We start from the raw sequence: 17619 nt of genomic DNA, 5'->3' as shown, positions 1-17619 counted from the left end.
GCGGGGGGTAGAAATAAGGTGAATGTTTTAATTTCCAAATGGGAACACTGGCATCTCACACCTGATGTCGTAAGTGGATCAGCCAAAACCAGAACAGGCCAACTCAGATGAGACACTTATCAGAGGGCCATGAGGAAAGGTGGCTACCGCCTGGCAGGTTTAATTATAGAACCACATCATTATTATCACTTGAAATAAGTCACCCCTCAACACAGAGCTGTGTTGGCTAGAGAATGAAGATAGACAGGTTACTCCATAAAAGGTATTTAAATGAGGTTTTAAAAATAGCCAGTCTTTAAAAGCCTCTTGTAGAATTAGCCTCCCACCTATCACTTTTTCCTCTCTGATTGTGCCTTGACTGCCTATATCTGTTCCTTAATGGGAACACGTTGACATAAAACCCACAGACAACAAGCGTGACTACTAATGGAGGCCAGGAGGTAGGAAGCTGTTCTTTCACACTAGCCACAAATACTATGCAAATGCTTTTTCGCAGACTAATTCCTATCTTTTGGTAAATAAAGCTTCAAAATCTGTCATTTTCAACAACCTAGCCTGATTTTTAAAACTGATCAGTTGGAATACTACTGATAGCATAAGCAAGGAAATGCTCCTAGAGATGGATGGCTTACTTCCACAAGACAAGACAGTGCCCATTGATTTTACTTTCCAGACTCGTGCTGGCTTCAGGAGTTCACATTTTTCCCCCTCAATGTTTTTCCACTTCTTCCATCTCTGCTTAATTCTCTGAAGCGCAGGCATCTCTTACCTTCACAACAGTCACCAGCCCATCGTTGCTATTGGGATCGGTCAGGATGGTAAATCGACCTGTCGGGTCTCCTCCGGTCATTCGGTACATCGCATTCCACGCAGGCGTGTGGGGCTGATCTTTATCCGTTACCGTCAGATTCGCCACGATCACATCCACCCTGTTTTCCGGTACTTCCCCGTAGAACTGCAAAAACCAAGAAAACATTTTACCTCGGCTGCAGAAGCACGCAAGAGCCACGCCATACTGAACATTTATCAATGTTAGGAGCGCATCTCTCTTCACTGGAGCTCTGACAATTTATCTAATGAAGTTTACCTGAGGTCACCCAGAAAACTGATGGTTTGATTCCCTCGCCAGCTTTTGCCTTTTGGCCTAAGCAGAATACCGTATCCAAGAGATATATATTCTGCACGTATTTCAATTCTGCCTACCAGTACACTATTTAATAAGTAATAAATATTTACTGTCTGTGAATATAATGAGAAAAGCAGGGAAAGGTTATAAATATGCACATACTTCAGTTACTCCCACCCTGTACTTACAGTCATGGCGGTGAACTCTGGAGGATTGTCATTGACATCTGTCACAGTGATGACAGCAGTTGCTGTGTTTGAGAGACCATATGTTGGGTTTCCTTCCATGTCAGTAGCTTGAATTATTAATGTATATTGTTGTACTTTCTAAAACACAAAATGACACCAACATAAGTTCTGGACAAAACTAACATTACCGTAGGACAGCAGGTGTTTCCAAAATTGCACTTTGCTAAGCAATGGAGCCTAACACACTGTTTATTCTAGTTAGCATCACCCAACATGACAGGAGCAAAGTTTGTGCCACAGGAATACAGCACCAGGTTGCATCTAGCAATATACTGAACTGCTGCTTGATTTTCTTCAAATATCACTGAGACAAGGACAGACTGCCTGCTTCCTACTCCCAAAAATCAAAACCACTTTATACAGTTAATGCTATTATCACAGATTTAACAATGCTTTTCAAATGGGGAAAAAAACCAAGAGTGCAGTTTATACTAAAACAGGGCAAGTCCTCAAAAGCATTTAAGAGAACTGAGCCAAGGTAAGGTTTGTTGGCCAAACAGCCACAACTGCCAAGGTTTTGTTTCAGCCAAGCCCAAGTATAAAACTGCTGTTGCAACTTCTTGCGATCGCTATGGAAACCGAAGATGTCAAGGCTAACAAAGGCAAGTAAGGGCACTGGGAGAAAGGGGGAGGGAAGAACCACACGGGCTATTTCCATAAATGTCAAACACCCCGGCCGAAGATGGCCGCCGCCATCGCCGCCTCCCCCCGCCAGCACGCCTCTCCGCGCCCCCCCCACCGCCCCCCGCGCGTGCCATCAGTAACGGCCCTCCGATCCCGGCGCTCCGCTCTCCCGGCAGGACTGGAGTGGGGCCAGGGCTCCCTCGGGCACAAGAAATGCCCAACGGAGACCGGACCTGAAACCGGTTAGATGTTTAAAACAAAGTTGATGAGGCTGTATTACAAAAAAACCAAAACAACCTAGAAAGATGCTTTTTGTGTAGAGTTGCTGAGAGGTTGATTTTAACTCATTGAAGGTTTCTACTGTGAAATGCAAATACTGTGCATGCTTTTTCATTTACCAGTTCAGTTTCAAATTCAGCATTTTCCCAGCTCGGAGAGAGCTAGATGTTATCATTCAGTTCTTTCCAAAAGAAAACGCACAAACATAAGAAGCTGCTATTACTTTGAAATATCAACCTTCTGGCAAAACAAAAATACTTAAAGAAAAGCACGGTTTTTCCACTCGGTACCTTATTTTCCCCACTACTTAAAGCCTGGAGTATATGACCCATGACTTCTCAGGGAAACTGTTTACAAAAAGGGACTATGGATATCGGTACAAAAAATAAGCAAGGACAATTCCACCGACAATGTCTAACTTTCTTTCAAATTTTGGTCTGACACTACGACAGACATTAGAGATCCAATAGTTACGCATGCTTCCAAGCAGCAAATATGAGCCACTGGAAAAAAAAAAAGTTTTTAAAATAAGCTGTATGAATCTTTATCTCCCACTGAAGACAATTTATACTTATGTCCTCTTTCACAACGGAACCCTTACAACACACCCCAAATATGTATCACTGCATATGCATCTCACGGTTCTTTAAAAAAGCAAGACTAGTATTATTTATACAGAAATGCAATATACATGTTTAATAACACATAAATATGTATACGAATTCTGGCTTGGAAAATATACTTGCGAAGTGACCTTCAAAAGGCTTAAATAAACATCCTAAAGGTTTTCTTCATGACACCAACAAAAGAAGCAGCCACAAGGGAATTAAAGAAATACTTTTACCACTTTCATCCAGGAAAAAATATACTTTACTTATTGAGAAGCAATAAAATCTAGAGCAGAATTGAAGCAAATCTTGCAGCCAGATGATTCTATGCTATTGAAACAGCAGGTGCTTCTGATTCTTCTGGGTCTTAACACTTTGATCCCAAGAAGCAAATTTCATTAAGGAAACTCCATTATTATTACACAGAGACTCAACTTCCATATAACCTTATTTAATTCCAACAGAAGCAGCACACTAGAAACTGCCCCAAAAAGTGCCCTAAAAGACAGCGTATATGTGTTTGTTTGGTTTCCCCCCCTTCCAGCACTCATATACAGAAGATCAACTGCTGGAATGAAATTTCAGAAATCAACAAGCGCACAACTTTCCAAGTATGGGGAAGGTGGGGGAGGTGGCTCTCCTCTTTTAACTGTGGGTTGAGAAGGAGCCAGGAATAAGCTGTGGAGCATGTGTCAGCAGCCTGCACGGACACTTTGCAGCAACACATCCGAAAATGAACTGGCGGCTTCAAGAAAGAACACAGACCTCATCAGGTCACATCTTTCCACTTCAACACAGGCCAAATAAGAAAGCACTTCACTGACTTAACCTCACGTGAGGCAGAAATGTCAGTGTGTAAATTTAAGTACCCTGTCTGACTTCTTCAGCACCTCCAGCAGTAAGACAGATGTTTTAATGCTGAAGTGAATTCCACAGCAATAGCAGAAGAAATAAGAACAGCTGGATCTCATGAAAGAGCATCTTTTGGAAGACTACTACTGCTTTTAGCTGAGTCCCCTACCTAAGCAACTCTCCTCCTGTGCATGTTAGCATAGATAATGCATTGTGCATGTTAACCTAAAATACTAGCATACTAGCAGATGAGGAATGCTATCGGAGCACCCACTTCCCACCCCCCCCCCCCCAATGCCTACAACATTTATGCTCCCATGAATAATGGGTCACATAATTTAAGAATTTAAAATTGTGTCTAGTATTTTATGAGCCTAATTAGAGCTTTACAAAGAGAGGCAAGACTTAAAGAAAAGGGCAGAATGGCAGAAGTGGGTAGCCCAGCTGAGGTTCCTGGACAACAAGGAACCTTGTGCAACAAGGCACTCCCCAGCCCACTGTCAGAAGACCTGCTCAATTCAGATCTGGCTTTCTAGACTCCTGGTCGTTTTAATTTAATCGACTTCCACAAAATGACTCAGGAAATGAAGGAAGCAGAGCAATGACTTGGGAAGGAAACCATTTTATCTCATATTAGTCTAATTTAATATTTGAATGATTTAACATTAATCATTAATATTCAACATGTGCAAGAAATGTTTATAAATACTCATTTGGGTATCAGTACAGTGATCCGCCAAGAAAACTGACGGCAAATAACAAGGCTTTTCCAATTGTTAATGCAAGGGCCTAAGCTCCACAGACAGCTGGTTTCTTCCAAGTTAAATCGCTCCAGTACAGCTAGTCACTAAGTAATAAAACTCAAGAGTTATCGCTATGTCCGTCTGAAAGTTCACCTGTCAAAGATGACCAAGGGATTTTAAAAACAAGGGCAAAGCTGCCCATCATTCTTTTAATTTAATAGGGCAATACTGTAAAGTTCAGGGTTTTCCTTTCCTGAAATCCATCCTCTTCAAAATCAACTTAAATAGAATGAATGTTAATAAAACTTTAAAAATTAATTGCAGTATCTAACAGTCTGTTTAGCTTTTCAAATCTTCTGATTACCCCTTTCAAACTGAAATGCATCAGAATATTAATAGCCAACCCAGAGCATCAGAAAGTATTTTTGTTCTCCATTTTAAATAAGTAAAAGCAAACAGCTAAAAGCTGAACAGCAAATCCAGTTTAAAAAAAACCTTCAGATCTAATGAGCTAAAATGAGGTTAGTAAAACAGAAGTTAAAACAAGATGTGTTGAAATAACATTTGTTTGGATTTTATAGTTTGTTTATAAAATAATGCTTATCCCTTCTGAAGTTTTCAAGTGGTTCAAAAGCACAGTTAGTCCATGTGACAGATCTGGAGTTGGGAGGGAAATATTTTTATTCCCACCTCACAGATGGGTGAACCAGAGCAGAGGATCTGGCACCCTCCTTCTCTGGTGATGGGCACAGTGAAGAACTGTCTAGACAGAACGGGACTTGCCCAGCATGTAGCAGGGAATTACTGACAGTCAGATTTTTTAATATATATATTTTTTTAAACGTTTTGAATGTGTGTCCAGGCCTTGAGACAAGTCTCTATCTATGCAGTTTCCAATACCGACTGGTTTATTTCTTAGAAACGTGCTTTTCAAATTTTAAAATCAGTAATATTCTTCTTAGTTTATTTTAATAAGCAAATTCCTACAAATTTAGCAATACAGCATCCAGAAGATTTCAAGTATTTACCTCCTCTCTGATAAGAGCAAGAAAGAGGACAGAGAGAGGACAGAAGTTCTCCTGGAGCTTCCAAAATAAATAAAACGTATAGTTAATTCCATTTTCCATCTACCCTTTTCCTACAGAGCTCAGCAAGAGAAAAGAGCTGGAGCTGAGGAACACCTCCCATCCCAGCACCCAGTCAGAGCACCTGAGGTCCTTATCTGCATTGCTCTGCTTTAGCGTGTACCTGTTCCTTAAAATCAAACAGGCTTTTGAGACAAGATCCTTTCCACCACCCCATGGAACCAAGAGTTACTACATGTACAGAACATGTGGGTCCAATTTTCATCCCACTCTAATCTCCTCTTTTTCAGGGAGAAAGTTCAGATTGGGAGGGAGAGAAGTATTTGTAAGTTACTAGCAAAGAATTCTTCACAATATTAAGTACAACCCAAGCCTACGGGATTTAAAGACCTGCCATACCTCTCTGTCAAGCCCAGCTGCTACGGTGATAATGTCACCAGTCTCGTTGTTGATTGTAAACATGTTTGGAGAGGGGCTGCTTGGGGCCTGTGACAAGATTCTGTATCTCAGCATCCCATTCTGTGCATTGGGATCATCAGCATCGATGGCCGTAACAGTCATCACGTAGGTTCCTAGCAGCAGGATAAATAATTGATGTTATAGAAACAGTTTACTCAGATTACACAATATCACTTACAAGCAATGGTCAAAGCATGTATTTCTTTTGGTAAACTCTGCACATTCCGCTCTCACTTAAAACAAACTGGTTAAACCCAAGACTCACCAACAGAGTAATTAAAATACATAAGAGGAGATAAAAATACTTTGTGTTTATAAAATATCAGATTTGCTTAGAACTAAAGAAGCTCCATAAACAATGAAATTCTACATTTCTGCCATAAATAACATTTCTGTAACAACAGAACTCCTCACGTTTAGATAAAAATGTTATTAATTGGGCCAAAGGAAATATACTTAATTTTCAGAATCAGTGCACATACTGATAGTGATTGAAAATCAATGTAAATAATACTCTTTCAAAGGTCTCTGAGATGTGTGTTCTTTTCATCTCAAATGCCAAGTCAACACTGCAAGTGAGAAAATAAATTTCTTGTGCTAACCTTTCTTAAAAAATCATTTTGCACTACTGACAAATTAAGAAAGTGGTTTCAGCCATAGTGCAAACTTTAGTCTGAGCCGATTAGAATTTTAATGAGATATGAACAACATTTAGGGTTTTCTCGACAATTCAGGTGAAACTGTTTGATTTCAAATCCCAGCATTTCCAAAGCCTCTGAGATTCAGAACTAGAACTGGATCTGCTGATATTTCAGAAGTCTCTTATACCCTGAGCTGTCAATTAAATGAACGTCAATGGCTATCATGAACATAACGGCAAGAACTGTGACACTATAAATAGGATTTTCAAAAACAGGAACCTAAAAAGTCATATTCTTAAAGACTTCTCTGTTTTAGTTTATGTACATAATACTTTCTACTTTTGGAAATTAATCCTAGCATGCTAAAAGGTGAATTAAAAATAAGGTGAAATAGTAAGACAGTATCTGAGATTTTGCTCATCACACTAATAAAGACACCTTTCAAAGTGTTACAAGGTCTGAAGGCACCCCTGTCATGACCATCAAAATGTTATTGCATACACTTTGAAAGCCCATGTATTACCTGGCTTTGATCCTTCAGGGACTGTCCCATTCCAAACCTGGTGTAAGAATTCAGGTCTATTGTCATTCATATCAATGACATTAATAACAATGTCAATAGGATTTTCCACCTGGTTTCCATTTACATCCACTGCATGTGCTCTCAGCTGCAAAAATCATTAGAAGTATTAGAATTTATACAACATACAGACACAAATGGGTACAATAATGGTGGCAGAAGTTTCAGGCCAGACATTTTTATCTCAATGTATTTTGTTACCTGCCACTGCTCCCTCATATCGACCATTTGAGTTTTCAGGTTGCTAATGGAACTGCTGTTCAGACTTCTAAACTATTCTAAGCTGCAGATGTACTTCTTTGATTAGCTGAAAATGATTTTGAATCATGTAATTTTGATTAATACCAATGCCTACTGTCATCTATAAATCTGTTTTTAATAATGACCGTTAAAAACAGACTCCAGAAATATGCAGATTTATATCAAACAGATAGCAACTTATTAACAATCCATAGGAAATGAACACTGGCATCACTTTCAAAAATTCATTACTGATATTATGGATATTGAATAGACATGAATGCATAGGAAAAGCATATAGAATAGATTTGCGTTACCTGGAACACCAAGGTAAGGTTTGTGATAAATCACTGTCAGTAAACACACTGAAATTTCAGATTAAAATTAAGCTAAAGTTTATGGACTGAGTTTCAAAGATACTGAGACACTTAAATCTAATGCCCTGATTGTCAAAAAGGACTGAGTAAGTACCTTTGACAATCAGGTTTACCTAAATCATCTTAAATTGGACAGCCAAAAAAAAGGTACACAGTACTTTCTGAAAACGTAAACTTACGTATCCAGGCCAGAGTCTGGTGATTGCTAGGCAAAAGAGCAACTTTCTCCTATAGCAGTCCTGCTGAAGCACATTTTTTGTGTATATATATACATACACACCCCCACACACACCCCCATCCCACCCCCCCCACCTCTTCCGGCTACATACCTAATAGAAATGAGCAAGAGGGTATTATTAACTCACCACTCTGGAAATGACTCATATAAATCTAAATACCTAAGTCAGTAAATCTTGAATTGCCAATGCCAAATTCGCAGTAAAAATCTTATGGATGCCAGAGCTGTTGTGCTCTTGTGAGAGCCATTCTCTCCGCCTCCCCCCAGACGCCTCCTGCTGCTTCCTCTGTTTGGGAGCAGCACTCAAAGGGCTTTCCAAAGCCGAGGCAAGGAGTATTTTAATCCACGACATGCTGGAAACTCTCTCTAGGAGCTGAGTCACTTCTGTAACCATTTCAGCATGGTCTCTCAAAAGCAGAGACAACTTTAGGTCACAGCCTTGTCTCCCCCCTTCCTTCAAAACTTTCTTTTCCACTAATACTGGAATCCGTGGTCTACTTTGTCAATTTCTTTAGAGCAAAGAATATCATTTTCATAAGCTGACAGACCTAATTTACAATTCCATTAAAATGCTTAGATTTGCCCCTGAAAATTAAAATTGGTAGGTTATTCTTCCCATCCATTTCTCAAATCACAGCTGCTGCAATTCTAATAGCAGTCACGTCCTAATTTAAGTTGCTCCACTAAAAGTAAACTTTTGAAAAATATACAATACAGTGGAGACTGTGATCAATGGTCTGTATTTGAAATATAAGCTACAGTATCCATATTTCATTCCCTTAAAATTACTTTATCTAAATACATTTAATCACTGTTTACTTATGTTAATGTATTTAAGCTGCTTAAACATAGTAAGAGTTAGCCTTAGTAAGTACAATAAATACAAATCTGCTACAAACTCTTCCAATCATATCTCATAGAAATCTAAATGCTGGCTGCTCAAGTCATGTTTGAAGCAGATGTTAATCTTCAATTTGATAATCTGATTTATGGTAAATTAAACTCTTACATGAAAAGAAGCAATCTGCTCCCGGTCTAAAGGCTTTGTCACAGACAGCTGTCCTGAGATAGGGTTGATGATGAAGATGCCTGTTGGAGGTTGGTCAGCTCCTGGGCCAGTCACACTGTACCGTAGCGAGAGGCTTTTATCACGATCGGATCTAATCTACACGTCAAAAAAGATAATGCTTACATTAGCTACAAATAACCACTGGATGGGACTGCTGCTGAGACAAGCAGCAGATATTTTTTCTTTTTTTTTTTTCCTTTCATCTTTAAGCTAAACTTGTAAAAATAATTATTCTGGAAATTGTATAAAGCTAGTATAAAGCTAGTAAAAAGCTTTGAGTTTTCAATTCCACTCTTTGTTTGTCAGAAAGCTGGTCAATGAATTTTCAAGAACATAAAAATATCCCTGCTTATTTCTCATAGTAGGATAAATTTTATTAAACCAAAATAAGTATTCTTACCTTAAACAGAATTGTTTAGATCCTAGAGAAAACATATACTATCACAAAACTAAATAAGAAATAAGGAGTCTGTTTTGTTCCCCCCCAATATCTTCCCAGACCAAAGCTACGGACTCTTTTCCGCTACTGGCAGTAGTCCTTTAGAAACTCGCCGCTTTTGTTTTAAGACTGAACTTTGGTCTCATCTTCTAGGGAAAAAATTGAAGGGTGGTGCATCTGTGAGGAGCAGGTGAATCACCAGCATGCACATCAACAAAGCAGAGCAAAACTATATCCTATCAACTTGGGCTAATGCTCTACCAAGTTCCAACAAATCCTCGTAGAAGTTGATCATGACCAACCAGTGCCACAGTTGCAAGCCCTCTCCTGGGCTGGACTTCTGGCAACAGCCACGACTGTGCTGCAGAATCCTGTGGAGCAGCTGGTGTCCTCACCCCATCACATCCCATTTCCTGCAGCCTCCTGGTGCACTCCTCCTCCCACCTCCCGCTCACCCCCATGCTCTTCCCCAGGTGGAAAACTCCAGTGCAGGAGACTGAAGAACTCCTGAACAGGCAGAGATCCTCCTTAATCACTTAAGGAAGTTAGCACAGCACTTACCACCCAAACCAAGGTCACGTTCCACCAGTACAGAAGCATAGGGACAACTTAAAAAAACCTAGTAAATGCAGCCCAGACCACTATGCACAGAGGTAGCAACAGAAACCATCCCAAAAGACTCTGATAAACATTTGGACAATGAACGAGACATCATTCACACAAAATCTCTTCAAGAGCTCTCCGAGGGACACTGAGACCACGTTTCTATTAACTTCCTTACCCTAACTAATTCTTGAGGAAAAGGTCCTCTGGAATTTTCTGGTAGGTTGATCGGAGGAATAACCCAGTCTCTCTTCTGCCTCTTCAGAGGGCTGCTGTGCTTGTGTTGTTGCCATGGAAATACGATGTCTTCAATTTTCTTTTGGTCCTTTCCCAGGTACAAGATAAAATTAAACACATGTTAGAAGGAGAATTACTAGTAGACGTTATAAAATAACTCGCATACAATTACATAATTGACTGAAAGGCTGTCTTTCCTCTGTATTCACAGAACTGTTTTATTTGCATTCACAGTGCAGTATGAAAATAACCAGTATTACTTACAACTGCACTGCAAAATTTTAAGAACTCCTTTTCTTTTTTCCTTATTCAAGTTGGAGAAGAAATGGAATTATAAACCATTTATAACATGGCACTGCTGTGTAAACTATTCTGCACTTTCTGAAAAGTAGTTAATATTTTGCAGAATTTAATAGTATGCCTTTATGTATTTCTCATTAGCCAGAACTTCAGTTCAGGTAATGTGCTACTGTACATTAAATTTAGATCTGGGTGTGCTAAAATATAATTTGAGTTCCAAGAGAATTTTAATACATACTGGTAAGGAATGAATCAAATATTTATGACCCTATTAAATCCCATAGAATTAATGCTGTAATTATTTTAAACCTATGTCAGCCATGATGGATGCAGTAGATGACCCACTTTACACATTGGGCATTAATCTCTGCTAGGTGTCAACATTCCCTTCCTATTCTCTTCTATATCTGCACTCATTTCAGCCTCTGGATGCCAGCACACATATAGCCGTGCTAGCTTGCTTAAGGGTGGAGACAGGGTGACAAAAACTTTTTCCAAATCTTTTAAGAGCAAAACTTTTTTAAAAAAAATCTAATCAAATATGCCACAGAGCAAAAACAGATGCCCAACTGAAGGCCAGTTTCCTCTACTCTACAGTCTGCTGATGGCAAGGATGCCTGAACTGGATCTTTGGAAAGAACAGGGCATGCCCTGGCATACCTAAGCATCTGCTCTTCTACTAGTCTTTTACAGACAAAATGACATTTCTTTTGTTAAAAACATGCCTTGGAAGTTTTAAAACAATCATCAAGTAAGCAAACAAAAAACTGAGGATTACACAGCTTTGGTCTCCAGCGTGTTCTCGGGGAAAAATGTCTTGCATAACCACACTGTCTATTTTGACATTATGCTTAAATCTTTAATGCGTACCTATTACAAGTATGTTAATCTATGAATAAATTTTGTTCTTTATTTGTGAACTAAGCACTGTATAAAAGAAGGTAAGAAACAGCAGGCAGCAAGTAATAAAACCGAAAAAGGTAGTAGACCTGTTTTCCTAAAGTAAATGCATTATTATTCGTATATTGCTAGGTTTGATTTTTGTTATAGTACATGGTTTATCCTATGGCAGCTTCCAGCAGAGGGAGACTATCTTCCTTACCAAGTAATGCTGGAATCATGAATAATTTACAATCTCCATTTGATTATGAAGGGACAAGACAAAGCCAATATTCCCTGCCAGAAATGCTTTCCTAGTACTGCTCTAAATCTACAGCTCCCATCTAATAAACATGATTGATGCATTCCAGCACAGATTTGTTTATTTTGTGGTTACATTTAACTGCTTGAATAAATACTGTAATGCTTTCAATTTAAAATAAAGAAATGACCGTGTGACTTAAATTCAGGTATAAATCTCAAACTATACAAACAAAAAGCTCAAACGTAAATGAATCCTATATACTTAAACAGACATGCCCTTCCATACCTTAGCAAAGCTACAGAATAACAGGCAATAAAAACGTTCTTCCTGAGGCTCCAGCTTTGCATGCACTAGTTGTCCATTAATAAAATGCCTTATGGAGAGGCAGAATCAAATCCCTATTTTTAGGCCTGTTTGCGTAGATACATTTATACAGGCTGCGTTTGGTTGTTGGTTTACCTTTTCTGAAGCCCCTGTGAAGGCTGGTTCAGGGGTTAGCTTCACTCTCATTTGCCATTCTTCCTGGGTTTCCTTGTCTTGAGCAGACACGATGAACTCTGTGGGCTCTGCTGAAAGTTGAAAGCTTCGCTCTGCATAGACCACACCATCTTCACCTACTCTGAAATCTTCTGGCTCACTGCTTCCAAAGTGTATTTTTTTGTTTCCATCACAGCTTCGAAACCTCACTGTAAAACAGATACAAAATGAAGAATAAAAAATGAAAAAGCGGCCCACTTGATCTCAGTGTGACATAAAATGCATTAAGAACAAATATTCAAAAGCAGAGATTTAACTTGTTGCTGCTATTATCACATGCAATTATGAGTTAAGACTTGTACTTTAGGGGTCAGTCCACATAACAGCGATACCCTTCTGTGGGCTGCTAGGCAGAAGTTTTTAACCCTAGCTAGGCTGCCTCCCTCCCAAAGACCCTCCCCCCCAGCAAGAAAACCATTTCCCTCCACATCCTATGCTACATTTCAGTCGGTTTCCAGTGGAGTGGCTGCAGGGAGTTGCATCTCAAGCCTCACAAAGATCCAGTCATGTCAATTCATTAAAAACACTCAACAAATTTAATTACACTGCAAAAACAATCTCAAACACAACCATGCTTCCAGAGCCTTCTCTGCCAACGGGGGTAAGGCGGAACCCCAGAAGTCCATCAAGAGATTAACTTCTGTGCCCAGCTCAGCCTGCGGTTCAGCTGTATCATCTCAGGTAGGTCACTTATGAGCTCTAGGCCTGAGTTTTCTCACCCCTTATCTACAAGACAAAAGCAGCAGTAAATATTTACCTCACACAGAAAATCGAAGTTAAAGACTTCACCTTTTTTTTTTTTAAAAAAAAACCTATTCCATGTACCACACATGTCCATTCACCTACTTAGGAGTTACCCATTCTTGTTTAATTTCCCTCCTCCTTCATTTTGTCCTGTCTGAAAGATGCACATTGGAACAAGAAGTCAGTAAAACTGATTGTATAGATAACGATGTGAAGTGCACAAAACGGAACTGATAACAGGTTGCTGCTTTCTTTACCCAATTGCTTTCACTACCACTTATTTTCTGGGTTACTGCAAATAATAGTAGGTAAAATATGAAAGTGTGCTTTTATAAACAATGATCATTCTTTAATGTTTCCAAGGCATTATGAAATATTTTGATTGTATGGACAACAGAAGTGCAAAACATCATTATGAAGGTTGTGCTGAAATACATATAGTGAAGATGAAATGAGGCTTTATGCCTCATTTCAGTTGTTGGACTTTTTATATTGTGCTAGACCATGCACAAACTATTTAGCTTCAAAACCTAAAGGTCCCTCTCAAGAAAAATCACTACTAAATGTCATGCATCATATGCTTTCTTCCGTAATGCACTGTTTCCAGGAAGGTACTGAGAAGAAGAATCATACCTTTTTGTATTTCAACTTCAAGGACCCAGCTGATGTTCAGATGACATATAAAATTTGTTTCCTTACTGCACCCTTTCAGTTATCCAGAATCCCCCCTTTGCCCTCTCCTGACAGAAAAGACTGTACAAAATACTTCTTTGAAAGGGTCCATCATATACAAAAATGAGACAAAGCACAGACAGCACTCCTCAAAATAAATGATAAAATGTCAAACTTCTTAATACTGATCTTGATGGGCTGGGCAGGGTTACAGCTCTTTCCAGACAGCTTGCAGAGTTTGAAGGTCTCCCTCTGTGAAACGCCAGCCTCACCTCAGGGAGAAGAGCATGCCACCTCCCACAAAGCACTAAACCCAGGAAGAACAAATCTGCCTGGGTAAAAGGCTGGAGCCTCACTGCTAGGGCTCTTCCTGTGGCCCTCCTTGTAGATGTTGCCTCAGGTCTTCCTCATTAGCAGTGAGAGTGCTTCACTGAAGTGCTAATAAATACACAGCCTCTCGCCTAAGTTTTCATATATATTACTCTCTAGGCAATACCTATTGCTCCTCAAGCCCATCCTATCTGCTCCATAAAGTACAACTGACTTCCTTTCCTATGGATCTACAGACTACAGGTCTGCAAGATTTGGAGAAGGTGGCAGAACCTCTGTTTTTTGCTGTTCACGTGGGAGGAGAAAATTGACAGGCACAAGGTCCAGCTCCCAGATATTGACTATCTCAGCGATCTCCCACTCTTTTCAACACCAAGCCTCGCGGCTTAAGTCAGCTTACCGTGACGGTATGCTGAAATGCAACAGCCAGCTGGGAAAATGCACTATTCTAAGCCAAGGATATAAAACTACCAGTTAAAACAAATATACCAGTACCCAGAAATCATTACCACAGTCCTAATTCTGCAGTTCTTATTAGCCAGCCTTCAGATCTGGATATTCTGTATTGTTTAGCACAAAAATAAAGAGGTGTCCAAGAAGAGTTTACGCAAAAGTCACTACATCTAATGATTTAAGAACTTAATGACTGGACTACCAAACAGCACTGCTCGTACTTGGGTTCAGAGGCACAGACTACCCATACCCCAGGCATGGAGAAAGCTGGGCCTCCTCCAAGTGTCATCTCTGTTCACAAACAAAACTCTCAGTCAGAAACAGTTCACATTAAGAGACTAAGGAAAAAACCAGCCAGCAATCTATCTCATAGCTCTGTGCCTCTGCTGACCTCTCATCTCAGCTACAGCTGCTTTCTAAATCTGCTCTTCAGAAGAGTGTCTTGACCGAAAGAACAAAGAACCAAACAAGCCAGATTCACCTCTGGCTCTTCTCAGACTTACTTCTGAGAAGTAGGGAGTAGGAAAGAATGAATATTAATCTAAACTTTGATCATTATTGTTTTTCAAAAAGGTGAAATTTAAAATGAGTATTAGAGTCATTATGGTCCTAAAGACTAAGATATCACAGCAATAGTTTATAAAAAATTATTTGCCAATTATTGCACAGTAACATAATGTATTCATTTTTTATACATTCAAATAATAAAGAAGAGCATTTCTTTCCCCATCTTCTTACATATGGACTCCAATAGCCAAAAAACCCCAAGGAAAAAACACCCTGCTAGCCACTTCATTGATATTCCTCCTCCAGGTGACTGTATATTATGAAATTCAATGAAAATCCCTTTCCTTTCACAGTATCCTGGTATAAATGTATAAAACTGTCAATGCTTTGTAAGAATCATTCTCCCTTTGCAAGGAGCACACATTAACGAATTATACTCAAGTATAACCATCCATAATTAAATTACCTTGACAGAGTACAGGTTGTGCAGTAGCTACTCTCCCCCCAACTGCATGGTTATCACTCTTGTAAATTTGATTTAGATCACTTTGCTTCATTTTTCAGTGTTCAACTGGTATGAACAAAGAGTGATTTCTGACTGTAGGTTTTTAGGCAAAGGTTTTTGAAAAAATGCGACAGCAAATTTTTTTTTCACTGAGAATACTGACTTTTTATACCAACCATGTTCCTTCTAATAATCACAGGGAAGGGAGGCATGTTTTCCCAAAGTAATTCTCTGTTGACAGATGAATCATATGGATTCTTTCAATTTTAAAAAAGGTTACCCAGATATACTATACAGCAGCTAGTCACTTTATATGCAATAGAAAGAGTAATCAAGTATCTTATTTTACTGCTTTTTAATAACACTCTCCACATAAACAATCAGATAGGAGTATCTCACAATCTGTAAAAACTAATCTTCAATTTTTAAATATTTCTCTTTTAAGTATCTTCTACACCTTCTGAAAAGTATCTGCTTTTTAAAAGATTTCTAAGTATATTGTTTGAAACTGCTAGGAAGTATTCAATCATAATCTGACATATAACTATTTTGGTTTTAAAGAGAATACCTTTGGTCCTATTAGAACAATAGTATGCACACCACCTTTGATGCATGGGAGTAAATGCAATTAGTTCACCTGCTCAAAATAAGGCTGTGCACAAGGAATTACAAAAACAGGGTCTTTAAACAGAAGAAAAATTTTATTTAGTATTAGCATATGATTATTACTAAACATTAGACTCTAAGAAAAATACCATTAGTATCCTAATTTAGGAGTCTTTTCTTGTCCCAAAACCAAGACACGTGTAATCTATTAAAAAAGAAAAAAGAGAACAACATTCTAAAATTAAAATCTACAACTCTGTGGTATTAAAGCAAGCTTTCAAGTTAATCTTGCATGGCAGTAATTACAATGCATGTATACATGTGTAGTGTACAAAACGTTAAGAACTAAACATGCAAATTCATTTAAAGTACACCAGAGAGCTACACCACTCATACTCACGTCTAACAAGATGAATGGTACATAGTCTCTATGAAAGACATGTTTAACTTCATGTACCTTACCAGTAATCTTCAATTACCTAGAACCATTTCTTAGACAATAAAACCCCTTTTTCAGCTACTCATGTTGGTTTGCACGCTTTGATGACCTGTTTCTGCTCTTTTTATCTTAGGCAAATAACATCAGAATTACTTGACCCCAGGACTGAGCATAGCATGATATAATGGGCTATATTATTAACATCATTTTTTTGTGGAAATATTCATGTACAATATAGACTATTAATACAGAATTTTCATTACTCGCTTTGCTCCCAAGACAGTTGTGTTGAGTTTGCCATCTGGATTTCTGCACTTTGAAAATATCCAATTCACTTCTAGATAACATCTACATGCATACAAACAAAACAAAAAAGTGTATTTCCTTCTGTAAAATTGCTGGAACGGTATTACTCCTCTTGAATGCTATTCTCAATGCCTAAGCATCAACCTCAAGGCTAAGACTCAGAGGACATTATGGAAATTGCAACAAATTCCAAGTGGTAACAACATATGCACTCCAGCAACAGTTAAGAGCGTGTATCATAAAATGAAAAGCCCAGGTATATTTAATCCACTCAGGATCACTCTGCAGCAGATAAAATAAACAGCGTAAGAAAGTAGCTTACATACAACTACATGCCAGATACCACTTTTACCTTTGACAGAATGAGAAATTATATGCAAACATTCTGCTTGAACTGTCTAGCTATCTGCATGCTTAATATCTGAACACTACCTTCTCCAAGAACACTTGGTATTTAACAAATCTTCCTACTTTTCAGAGAGAGAAACTGTTGAAAAGCCCACTAAAACACATAAAAAAATTAAATAGTTTATAAATTAGTCATTTATTCAGACTGGTTACTTCTGTATCTGTAAGGTGATCTATTAGTCCTACTAACACAGTGCACATGCTCATATTTCAGCTCATG

At 38.7% G+C, this 17619-nt stretch overlaps 1 protein-coding gene across 1 annotated transcript in view; it reads right to left on the bottom strand.

The window, feature by feature from the left end:
- Positions 1-17619, bottom strand: part of CDH2 (cadherin 2) — a 122600-nt gene that overhangs the window by 28637 nt on the left and 76344 nt on the right. The window contains exons 3-9 of the mRNA XM_059815687.1: positions 12352-12578; positions 10390-10536; positions 9110-9265; positions 7189-7333; positions 5965-6137; positions 1315-1452; positions 770-955 (exon numbers count right to left, since the gene is read on the bottom strand). Coding sequence (XP_059671670.1) covers positions 770-955; positions 1315-1452; positions 5965-6137; positions 7189-7333; positions 9110-9265; positions 10390-10536; positions 12352-12578 — 1172 coding nt within the window. The remainder of the gene's footprint in view (positions 1-769; positions 956-1314; positions 1453-5964; positions 6138-7188; positions 7334-9109; positions 9266-10389; positions 10537-12351; positions 12579-17619) is intronic.

Source organism: Gavia stellata, chromosome 3 (genome assembly GCF_030936135.1).
Source record: "Gavia stellata isolate bGavSte3 chromosome 3, bGavSte3.hap2, whole genome shotgun sequence".
NCBI classification, from domain to species: domain Eukaryota; kingdom Metazoa; phylum Chordata; class Aves; order Gaviiformes; family Gaviidae; genus Gavia; species Gavia stellata.
Note: the sequence above shows the minus strand (reverse complement) of the source record. Positions and strands in the feature narration are given on the sequence as shown.